General features: G+C 35.3%; 2 protein-coding genes across 4 annotated transcripts; both read left to right on the forward strand.

Annotated features, from left to right (window-relative positions):
• The first annotated feature begins 1,986 nt into the window (after positions 1-1,986).
• On the forward strand, positions 1,987-4,847 carry LOC113734479 (UPF0481 protein At3g47200-like). 3 transcript variants are annotated; one of them, XM_027261049.2, is made up of 3 exons: positions 1,987-2,167; positions 2,930-3,036; positions 3,401-4,847. In XM_027261049.2, the coding sequence occupies exon 3, from the start codon at positions 3,406-3,408 to the stop codon at positions 4,678-4,680; it is 1,275 nt and encodes a 424-aa protein (XP_027116850.1). In that variant the 5' UTR covers positions 1,987-2,167; positions 2,930-3,036; positions 3,401-3,405; the 3' UTR covers positions 4,681-4,847. The 3 variants fall into 3 exon arrangements, with proteins under 3 accessions (XP_027116850.1, XP_027116849.1, XP_027116852.1); XM_027261048.2 differs by lacking the exon at positions 2,930-3,036 and having other exon boundaries at positions 1,989-2,167; XM_027261051.2 differs by lacking the exon at positions 2,930-3,036 and having other exon boundaries at positions 1,990-2,167; positions 3,412-4,847.
• A 1,531-nt stretch (positions 4,848-6,378) lies between these two features.
• LOC113734480 (choline-phosphate cytidylyltransferase 1) lies at positions 6,379-11,793 on the forward strand. The gene is made up of 8 exons (XM_027261052.2): positions 6,379-6,739; positions 7,461-7,574; positions 8,698-8,793; positions 9,157-9,199; positions 9,507-9,662; positions 9,764-9,844; positions 11,005-11,103; positions 11,310-11,793. Exons 1-8 carry the CDS (start codon positions 6,606-6,608, stop codon positions 11,469-11,471), a joined length of 885 nt encoding a protein of 294 aa, XP_027116853.1. The 5' UTR covers positions 6,379-6,605; the 3' UTR covers positions 11,472-11,793.

The raw sequence follows: 11,793 nt of genomic DNA on the forward strand, positions 1-11,793 counted from the left end.
CCCGTTGCCTATTAATTCCCCGCGCTCCGTCCTCCGCTCTTGGCTTTCCCGTGGGCACTCGTGGAATTAAAAAAATTTGTTATATAATTTCATTATAATTAAATTTTAGTAACTAATTAAGTACTAAAATATCAACACATCATCAAATTATTATTCATTGTAACTTCAAAATTGAAACTCATAAAAATAATTAAACAAAAGTTATTTGAATAAAATTTAATATGATAAAATAAATATAACTAAAACAATCAAGTTTTTACTTTTGATACAAATACAATCACTAAATTATTATTGTATTTTTTTTTAAAAAAAGTGTTATTGTATTAAGTGTAGTTAGGAATTTAATATAAGTGTTTCAATAAATTTAGTATAAATAATTAATAATTTTATTAATAGACATGTATAATTAGTAGTATAATTGATAATATCAATTATATTACATATACTAATATACATTAAATGATACATATAACTAATAATATCATTATTATAAATTTATAACTGATTAAATTAAATATTATATATATAATTATGTACACATATATATATATATATATATATATATATATATATATATATATATATATCTTTTTTTTTCAACGGGTGGTGGGGCGAGGGGTAGGATGAAACCCTCGCCCCGTTTCTAAACCGGGGGAAATTCCCCCCGCCCTCGCCCCAATAGCAGGCACTCTCCCCCATTGCCATCCTTATTCTCAGCCACTATGAACTTGGACAAGGCCAAAATTTTCTTGCAAATTGGAATCTGTCTCTCCACTTCTTAACCAACCCCTGATATTGTTTACAGTAGAGTCATTGTCCTGTGTTAATAATATACATTTCTAACCTTAATTTATAGGTACACTATTATTATTTTTGTGTCTCTAATTTGGATTGGTAGGTGCACACAATGAAACAAAAAAAGAACAAATCATTCACTCAACTTACCTTTAAGTAAACGCTAAAAAATGTTTTATGCTGCTGTAAATTTTTTTTTCCCAACAAATATACTGCTGTAAATCAATGTGGGCTATTTAGTCTCTCTAATATAGTGATAATTACTTCTCTTTCTTCCTTTCTTTTTTTTTTTTTTTAAATTTTCACTCCATTTGAAACAATGGCAACAGGAAATGGGGATTCAAATTGGGTTTTAGTGAGGATGAGAATCGAAATTAAGGAGCCAAAAAATAAATTTTTTCAGCATAGAGCATCGGCATATTTGCATTTTTTAGGGCAAATTCCATTTTATCCCCTGTGGTTTAATATTTTTTTACATAATTCTCCTATAGTTTTAAAATCTATACATAACCCCCTCATGATTTAGATTAAATTGTCAAAGTGACGGAAATGATTATTTGTAACGAAGTCAACTAAAATGTCAAAAATACTTTTATGTAAAGTTGAAATTTTTTATTAACCAAGGGGGGGTTATGTGTATAATTTGAAAATCAAAATGTGGTTATATGGTAAAGTATTAAATCATAAGAAAATTATATGGTAAAATATAAAAATCATACGGGTCTAGTGTGTTATATATTTATAAGGATAATTTCGATATTTTAAAAGTTCCGTTATGAATGAATATTCTGTCACTTTGATACTTTAATTCAAATTATGAGGGAGTTATGTATAATTTTTAAAATTATAGGAGAATTATGTATAAAAGCACTAAATCACGAGGGAGGGTAAAATGAAATTTGCCCTTTTTTTAAGTGGCGTGCTATGTACCTCCAAGCACAGTATTTAGGGCATTTTTGCACCAAACTGCTGGTTCCAAGAAACTCAAACTGCTGGTTCCGAGAAAGTGCACAAGCAAGTTATTTACGTAGTAATTGCTCTTGTATTACAATTGTCTACCTTTCACACGAGTCGACTTAGTTGGTGAGGACATTAGTCAGGAGACCAAAATATCCCTGGTCAAGAGCCAAGCTGGTGAAAAGGTCTCAACTCTCACGTGCAACTGTCGGAGTTTCAAGTGTGCTTGCTGCTAGCTCCGGTCCCTCTTTTCTCGCATCATTTTCTGATTAGACACTGTAGCCAATGTCTTTATGTGCTGTGAAGTTTCTTATCCCCTGACAGATATTAGTGGAGAGGAGGGGTCGACTAACATTCTTGGATTTCAACTTCAAACATCAGACCCGGGCGCTTTTCTAGTCTCCTTCTTCCTGAGGTGAAATTCCTTGTCTTCTCAGTTTCTGCTCTAATTCTGCTGCATTTTTTCAACCATTTGCTATAACAACATCTTCACTTGAATTAGCCTCTTCTTCTGTATTTTTACCCTGGTATATGTGCTAAATGTCTTTTAACCCGAGTGTTTCATCAGTTAGGAATCGCTTCCGGTTTAACCATAGTAGTAGCCAAATAAGTTAGTCAACTTATCCATCTCAAGAATTGGTGATCTTTTGATTTGAAGCATGATCGCTTCTTTATAAAAATGCTTGATTCATGATTTTATACAAGGATAATAATAGTTAACAGGCCGAAGCAGTACTTGATTAGTTACTCTGATTAGCCTGATCGAGCTCCAAACTCCATATATCAAAGCCAAAGTGAAGTACTTGACTCTTAGACTTAATTCAGCTCAGCTCTATCTGTAATCAGTTACTGATTAAGTGAAGCGTGTTATTGATTCTGTAATCTCCTTGTTTTAGCATAACTTGTGGATTGCTAGTGGATCTTCTGCTATAAGTATAATTGGGGCAAAGTGGGCACCAATGAAATTGTTTGAGAGCTAAATTTGCCAAACAGGAAACCTCTGGCAACTTAGGAAAGAAAGGAATAGTGAATCAATATGGTAAAGTGAAATAGATAATTTAGTCCGTTTTAACAGCCCAAAAAGCAATTTAGCTTAGTTCTACCGGTGCGGTTGGGGAGATGTAATTAGGGGGCACTTTGCCATCAAACTAAGAATGCAATTGTTGCCTCTTTGTAGTTAGACATCGGCAAAGAGAAGAACTCTCCCAACACAGAATTTTTTTTTTTTTGGGTACATTCCTTTCCAACCACGAGTCTGCTCCAAATCTATTCCATCAGTGAATGGTAAAGTATCTCAAACTTCAATTTGTCTTCAACATATATACTAGGCTAATCATGAAAATGCATATGAAGACTCTTATCCTTCTATCATGCTAAAAGAAGAACCATGATCAACAAGTACAATGCAGTTATACTATACATTCATATTTCTTTCTCTTTTGCCTTGAACTAACTATTGAGTTTAGTTAGTCATGGCCTAAGCAATTTTGACCAGTACTTTAAATCCAAGAGTTATTAAGCCAGTGCTCCGTCCTGTTGTCACATGCCTTCACTGTCGCGTTTTGGATGTTTGCTAGCTATTGAATCAATGTCTATCAACAACATGCATCTTTTGTTGGTTCCACTGACTGCAGCGTTTTTTCTGAAGTAAACATGCAGCTCAGTAGAAGTGCAGATGTCTCCATCACCATTCAAGAAAAGCTGAAATGTGTCGTTGCCTCAGAGTTAGGATGCAACATCTTTAGAATACATAGCCAGTTGCGGAAGGTAAATGAGAAAGCTTATGAACCTGAGATCATAGCAATTGGACCATATCATCGTGGAAAACCTGATCTCTCAGGTATGGAGGAGCACAAGTTGGTTTATCTAAAATCAGTGCTTGGTCAAAAGATTGAGAAGGTGGCAACATGTGTTGCTGCAGTGAAGCCACTGGAAGAAAAAGCGCGAAAGTGCTATGCAGAGCCTATAGCCCTTTCATCAGATGAGTTTGTAGAAATGATGCTGTTAGATGGCTGCTTTATCATACAATTGCTGCTTAAGTTCAAGGAAAAGGATTTGATAGATAAAACTGATCCTGCTTTCAGGTTGGACTGGATTCTGAACAGTTTACAGCGCGATTTAATGTTATTTGAGAATCAGCTTCCCTTCTTCATTCTTTGCAAATTGTATGAAACAATTGAGCTTCCAGACCAAGAAAGTGGATTGATCGATCTTGCCTTGAACTTTTTTAGTGATCTTTTACCAGGTCACGGGACAGCACGCGAAAATGGAAATCCACAGGACAACATCAAACATTTGCTTGACTTGATACACAGAAATTGGTCTACATCAAAACTCAAGCCTGTTAAAGAAATGACAAGGGGCACAGGAGATATGGCGTTGATCCGCTGTTCCATGGAACTTGCAGAGGCTGGAATCAAGTTAGAGAAAATTGCTCAAGAGGACATATTTGACATAGAATTTGAAAATGGAACTCTGCGAATCCCCACATTAGCCATCGAAGAGAGAACAGAATCTTTCCTCCGCAACCTGGTTGCCTATGAGCAATATTGTGGGGATGATCAAATCAACCTTGTGACAGACTATGTGACGTTCTTGGGTTGCCTCATCAAGTCTGAAAAGGATGTAACAAAACTCTCCCACCATGGAATCATTGATAACTTTGTTGGTGAGAGTGAAGTCATCTCTGAAATGTTTAACAAAATGATTGTCTGCATAGTTGGGCCAAGTAGAAATTTCCATTACGCTGAGATATTCAGTAGATTGAACATCCATTGTGACAGACGTATGAACCGATGGTGGGCTAAGTTAAGGAGAAATTATTGCAACAGTCCTTGGGGAATAATTTCGATTATTGCTGCCTCTCTTCTGCTGCTACTCACTTTGTTGCAGACTATATTTTCGATTTTATCTTGGAAGAACCAATAGTTAGTTAGTTCGTCGAAGACTCTGTAAAAGAACATTTCAGTTCCTGTCCTGTTGCTACTCACGAGCTTTGGATCAAGGACCATTGATTTTCTACGGTGTACTGGTACACTGCAAGTAACTACTAAGTTTTTGTGTTCGATTAATAACCTTTCTGGTTTATGTTGTCATCTTTCATCCTGCCATGTTCATTCGAGAGAATCAAATTCAAATCACAAATCATAAAACAAAATTTCAAAAGGAACTTGAATTTTATTTTCGACGAAAATTGTTGGCTGTCTGGGGCTTCGGATCGCTCCTTTCGTCGCTTTCGATCAGAAAACAAAGTGTTTGGATTGTAAATTATTATACCCTTATGTACCCCTTATTTACATACACTGACTTGCTTGCATCATTAATACATTTTTCACTCACTTTTTTATTTTACATATATTGTATCAAAAAAATACTACAGTACTTTTTTTCATAAAATTATCTCAAATAATTTACAATCCAAACACACTAAGCATATTCTTGTCCTCTCTTCTTCGGTCAGCGCTTTTAGTCCACTTTGATACTCGCAACTTGTTTGCTAAAGTCTGACATTTTTCAAAATTTCTGTGGCCAATGGTAAACCATTTTATCGAGCAAAAATCCTTTACTACGTGAAAGATCGTTCTTGAGACGTAGCTATTTTCCAAAATTGGTTTGTAATTTCCTTTAAAGCATTGGATCATCAAGGTCCTACGATTTCAAAAGTAGGACGGCATACGAGCCGAATTGCTTATGAGTCGATCGCGAACAATTCGAGTCAAAACTTGATTTAATTTCAGTTAACATCGAACTCGAGTTCTAATCAAATCGAACTCGAGTTCGAATTCAAACTTAAAGGTATTTAGTTTATTAGTTCGCGAGCCAGCTCCATTACACACATATATATTATTTTTATTTTAATAGTGAAATTATATATAACCTAAATTTTATTATTTATTAAGAAAAATTATTATTTTATTTTTTTACAAAATAAAATAATTATTTTTTATTTTTTTAAGTTCAAACTCAAATTTGATTCAATTTGAATTTGAAATCAAACTCAAGTTCGAGATTAAACATTACATTGAGAACTCGTTGAATTTAAACGAAAGCTTATCGAACTCAAGTTTTGAACTTGGTAAAATTGAATCAAAACTTGACTCGATTATGTTAAAACTCAATTTGACTAGACTTTGTTTGCATTTTTATTTGAAAGGTGCACGAGTTTTTAGGAGTTATCATTTTGGTATTAGAATTTCCCCAAAATGCAATCTTTAAATTTACTTCAAATACTTTCCACTTTAACCCCTTTTTTTTTTTTACTATTATGAGTGTAAATCAGTCTAAACAAATTGAACACCTTAATATTCAAGTTTGATTATTTTAATGAATTTGAAATTTTTAAATTTGATTTAGTTAATTGTTGAATCAAACATAAACAGTCTTTTATTGAATTTGAAAATTATCAAACTCTTCGATGACTTGTTGGCGAACTAAATTCGAATGAACTCTCGTCAGATCAAATCGAGTATGACTCTTGTATTGAGTGTTTGATTATTTTTCAACCCTATTTACTATCCTTTAACATCTTGGGAAAAAAAACTAAATAAAAAACTAAATTTATTCCTTTCTTGGTGATCCAATGACCCGTTTTATCCTCCTCTGGCTTTTCTTTTCCTTTCTTTTCTGACTCCAATCCAAGGGTCCAAATTCACTCGCATCCGATCAACGGTCAAATTTCATCCTCCACCTTTTCCAGAAGTGGCATCATCTCCCACAGCATCTTCTCAGTCGATATTCTCTCAGATTCCCCCCAGTCCCGGGTGCCCGTGTTTCGCTTTTCCCAACAATCCATCCCGGCCCCCTCTTTCCCTCTCCTTCTTTCGCTTTCTCGCACTTGATCGGAGACGGAAACTATGGAGAGTAAACCCCAGAAGCCAATTCCCATGAATGACCCCCCGACGGACCGCCCTGTTCGTGTTTACGCAGATGGAATTTATGATCTCTTCCACTTCGGCCACGCTCGCTCCCTTGAACAAGCTAAAAAATCGTAATGATTTCTTATTTTTCTAATATATTTGCTTTTAAATTTGAGAATTTTTTTTTTTGGAGCGGGTGACTTAGTTCTTCTTTATTTTTTTATTTTTTTGAGTGATCTTTGGGCAGTATGGGATGTGGTTTGGGTTATTTTGGTAGCTTGTCATCTCAAGTGTTTTGATAAAATGTGTCTATGAGATTTGGTTGATTTAAAGTTAGAATTGATAGTGCAATGTTGGCCTGCTTTCTTATGTAGGGGAATATTGGTAGTGGGGATTGTATTTTCTTCCTATGATGTTGATCCGTGTAATACGATGCCCATATGATTCTAGAATTGTGGAAAAGGATGATAAAGAAACCATCTTGAAGGAGGCAGCGTTGGAGCTGATTCCATACCATGTACATGTGCCGTTGTTTGCCTTGAAAAAGCGTGGATTAGTAAGATATTGACCACAATTAGAGCGTTAAGGAACTTAAAATTAGCGTTGTTAGGATCAGCCGTGGTATTGGGACAGACTGCTTTTTGTTCATGTAAAGCTTATGAAAACCAGGGTAGCATTCTAGTTATTCTATCTATCATTTTCTTCCTGAATGTTGTATATATTCGCGAATATTTGACTGCAATATTTCCTTGGCAGTGTTATAATTATGTTGAATTGTGGATATCATGATTAATTGCCTTTTTTGTCACTCCTTTTGGTAATTGTGATTATGATTGATTATTTTCTATCCAGGTTTCCCAACACCTATCTACTTGTAGGATGTTGCAATGATGAAGTCACCCACAAATATAAGGGTAAAACAGTTATGACTGATGTGGAGCGATATGAATCTCTCCGGCATTGCAGGTTGATGTGAAGTAATTTCTGTTATTTAAGCTCTCTATATGAATGGTGGTTTGATTCATTATGTAAATCCTAATAGACGAGGAAGTGGTTTGATTCATTAATTAAATACTAATAGATGAGCAAAGGGGATGTTGAACGAGGAGCCAGTGCATTTTCTTTTGAGGCTAGTTTTATATCTCCTTTTATCTAGGCATTTATTTATGCATTAGGTACTTTTCTCTTGTGTAGCTATTTTCTTCAGATGACTTATGGACGTTTGAAGCAGTGAATATTACCACCTCAAGGATAAATACTTCAATTAAACTTTTGTATAGTCTTCCTTCCTTTTATTTTTTTAATATTTTTTAATTCTTTTACTTTTTATACATTGGAAGGTAAAGGGTATGCAAAAAGACAAGAACTTGAGTGCTGTTATCTGTTTCTTTCATTAGAACTTCATTTGCAATTGCCTCTTGCTTGTTTTGTTTGCTGCATCCTCTTTATGCTCGAGGATACGGTTGCAACTATGAAAAATTTTGTTCTGCTTTGTTGTCCAGACAAACTTCTAGGTCTTTCGACTTCCTCAGAACAGGCAGCCAAAGAAGTCAAATGAGTGAGAAAGAGATAGAGTACCTTGATATGCACCAGTTCTTATAGGAGAGAGTAGACCTCTGATTAAGTTTCAAGCAGTCAATTTTTTATTTATGATGGGGTAGCAGAACGATATTCTTTCCTTTGACCATCCAGCATTGTTGGGATAACACTTTTATTCTGCATTGGTGAACAGAAGCTTCCCTTACTAAGAAAGAAGGAAGCATCTGTTCCCACGTTAGTTTCACCATTGTCCCCTTCAAATTCTATTTTTGAAGTATCAGATTTATTTGCTGGAAGTCACAGCTTCAAAGGGGTTGACCACTGAGATTTTTTCAAATAGGGCTTTAGTTGGGAACCTTATCAAATGTGTGTCTTGGAGCTTTTGCCTTGTAGCTAAAGTTATAGAGATAGAGAATTCTTGGTGCTTTAGTAAGCTAGATTGATAGTTAAAATCAAAATTTCTGTTATATCCTGTTGTCCTGTACTGTTGCATTTTCAGTGCAAGCTTGTGTTTATTTGTCTATTGTTTCTAACTTCTTGTTCCTTATAGGTGGGTTGATGAAGTTATCCCAGATGCCCCTTGGGTGACTACACAGGAATTCCTTGATAAACATCAGATCGACTTTGTGGCACATGACTCTCTTCCGTAAGGTTTACAAACCCAAGAACTGTTTATTATGCTTGCCTCTATTGGCCTTTTGACATAGATGAAGTCTTCTTCAAACCTTCATAGTGTAGACTAGTATAAAATCTGTTAAACATGGTTACAGGATAACCATGATATATAAAGACCCAGCATGGTTTCTGTGAAACTAAAAAGGATGTACATTTGTGAAATAATGTGGCTAGACTATAAGGCACATAGTTCATGTCCTCTGCTGCTACCTCTTGAACCAAATATGAAAAAAAAAAGAAAGGAAAAAGATAAGAACTTAGAAAATCTCTGCAGTACCATACTTTTTCGCTTGGTTTCTTTTTCTTGTATGTTGATATTCTCTCTTAATGTCAGTTATGCTGATGCAAGTGGGGCTGCCAATGATGTCTATGAATTTGTAAGTGCAAATTGTCATTATATTACACCATGCAGGCTAGTGCTTTTAATTATTGTGGCTGCTATTATTGCTTCTATCTTTATTACTTTGTTGTCTTGTTTGATTAACACCTATTTGGCTGCTATATGTTTGGTTTCTGTTACTTTTCTAGACCATTTGTTTGCCTGCACGTTGTTTCTCTTCTAACTTATCCTCTAATTGGCTTTTTCCTTTCAAGCTGCTTAACTGCTATGTCAATCTTAAATCCTCACGTGCTGCCTAGATGACTGTTTTGATATGAAAATCATGTGTCAAAATCTTATTTTAGGTTAAGGCTGCTGGAAAGTTTAAAGAGACAAAGCGAACAGAAGGAATCTCAACATCAGATCTTATAATGAGGATAGTGAAAGATTATAACGAATATGTGATGCGGAACTTGGACCGGGGTTACTCAAGAAAGGAACTGGGTGTGAGCTATGTCAAGGTAGAGTTACACGTCTTGGCTGATTAGTTGAACGTCTACAATGTCCATTACCATCTCTCTCGTTGGGATACGTATTGAGTGCTTTCTCATTTTAATTGAAGGAAAAAAGATTGAGGGTGAATAGGGGGTTAAGAAAGTTGCAGGAGAAAGTGAAGAAGCAACAAGAGAAAGTGGAAGAGAAGGTATGCAAGTCTTGTTGCCATATTGATGTTATCTTTAACATATAGTGTAATGTGGTGAAGATGAATCATGATATGTTGTATCTGGCCATAATAACCATTCTATTTTATCAGAATAAGAAAATAGTAGCCTAACATATTCATTGGTTGCAAATTTGCAATTTTATGTTTTAATGATCTATATGAATTTGGAAGTGCAATTTCAGTCGGTTATATTTTTGTTCACTTTGGAGCTCAAATAAATTAGGCGCTGCAAATTTGGACTTGTGACATTTAACTTCTACAGTGTGGAACCATGAGAAGGGAGATTGGAATTTTGCTATGTGATAGGGGCCCTCCGAATTATGAACTAATGTTCTAGAATTTGTTTAAAAAAACTTTCTACACTAGTGAATCATCAGAAGAGGGAAAAGAAGATGATGAAAATGAATTTGTGCCAGGCCATTGACTTTCAAAGAAAGTATGAAGATGTCTGCATAACAGAAAAGTACTGTTGTGGATTTTGCTGATAAAAATTAAGCAGGCATATAATAGTTTTAATGGAACAGCGGATCATATAATGGTAGAACTGCCTCTAAAGTCTTTGGAGTGTTAACAGGAACCTTTTGGTGAGCTCTAGGCAAAGAGAGCAAGCCCTCTGATAATATTGACAGTTTGGCAGCATTATAATGCCAAGAAAATACACTGTAATTGGTGAATCTAAGTCTACATCAGTAAGATCTTCATTGAGGAGTTATATGCTTGGATTTCTCACATGGCATGTGATTCCCTTGCATAATTTTTTTCCTCTGAATAAATTAAGTAATATTGAACATTGCCCATGCTTGATACAATTGACAAGCTTGAGTTATATCACAGAATTAAATTTATTGGTGGTCAATATCTGTTTTGAAACACTACAGTTTTTCAAATTAATCTGTCATTTTTTAGTTCAAACCATGATTACTAGGAATTTTTGTGATCAACTCTCAATTCTTTGTTGTGTTGCGCAGCATTACTGAGCTTGTAAGTGTTGTGTTTCTGAGGAGGCTCCATCTCCATGTGGAATGCTTTCAGCTTTTTCCTGTACAACGAGTGTTCCCCCCCCCCCCCCCCCCCACCCACCAAACTCTTTTTCCAGCTATATTTGAATTACTGTAATTCTTTTCTCTGTGAATCTTCAGATGCAAACAGTGGCAAAACATCGTAACATATGGGTGGACAATGCTGATCGATTGGTTGCTGGGTTTCTTGAGATGTTTGAAGAAGGTTGCCATAGAATGGTAATTATCTCATTGTCATTTTTTGTATCATGAAGATCTAAGAAAAAATTTGTTGATAGAGTACAATTTTTAAACTTGTGCCCTCTCTATAGCAAGTGTGTGGTAGGAAAGGGTAGATAGGACTTAATAACGTGCTACACTTTTGGTTACTGAAATAAGTGTCAGATTTGCTTCTGGGATTAGACTTTATGTGGACATTTCTCCAGGGAACTGCCATCAGAGACCGGATTCAAGAACAAATAAGGACAAAGAATATACGGGGACTGATATACGATAAAGAAGATGAAGACGACTACGAGGAGGATGATGGGTATTATTACGATGGCAGTACGGATGATGAATACTATGATGATGAGGGTGAGGAATGACCTCCTCATCATCTGATGTTTAGTTCGAAAAGGTGGCTGTCATATTCAGCTGCAAGACATGGAGTGTGGTCTGGATCAAGACTTATAAGTGTTTTTCTGCTTGCCTGTTTCAAAAAATGTCTACCCCACATGCATCAGTTTTGATGTCCTTGTGCATCAGAAAGTGCTGTTTGTATTTTTTGGGCTTCATTTAGGTATGTTTTGGAAAGTGTTGTTCTTTGTAATTTGTAGAAAATAGCGCTGATTATTATTCTTAACAGAACTCTTAGAAACTTAAAAAAAGTGTAAAACAGTTTTGGAAATTAGAGATATTTAACGTGGA

The sequence above is a fragment of the Coffea arabica genome, chromosome 3c (genome assembly GCF_036785885.1).
Source record: "Coffea arabica cultivar ET-39 chromosome 3c, Coffea Arabica ET-39 HiFi, whole genome shotgun sequence".
NCBI classification, from domain to species: domain Eukaryota; kingdom Viridiplantae; phylum Streptophyta; class Magnoliopsida; order Gentianales; family Rubiaceae; genus Coffea; species Coffea arabica.

What these genes read in the sequence shown, in the direction of transcription:
- LOC113734479 (XM_027261049.2), top strand. Translation starts at nt 3,406, where the DNA reads ATGCAGCTCAGTAGAAGTGCAGATGTCTCCATCACCATTCAAGAAAAG.
- LOC113734480 (XM_027261052.2), top strand. Translation starts at nt 6,606, where the DNA reads ATGGAGAGTAAACCCCAGAAGCCAATTCCCATGAATGACCCCCCGACG. An exon ending in GTGGCACATGACTCTCTTCC is followed by an intron (nt 8,794 to 9,156) that starts GTAAGGTTTACA and finishes TCTTAATGTCAG; the next exon opens with TTATGCTGATGCAAGTGGGG. An exon ending in TGGGTGTGAGCTATGTCAAG is followed by an intron (nt 9,663 to 9,763) that starts GTAGAGTTACAC and finishes TTTTAATTGAAG; the next exon opens with GAAAAAAGATTGAGGGTGAA.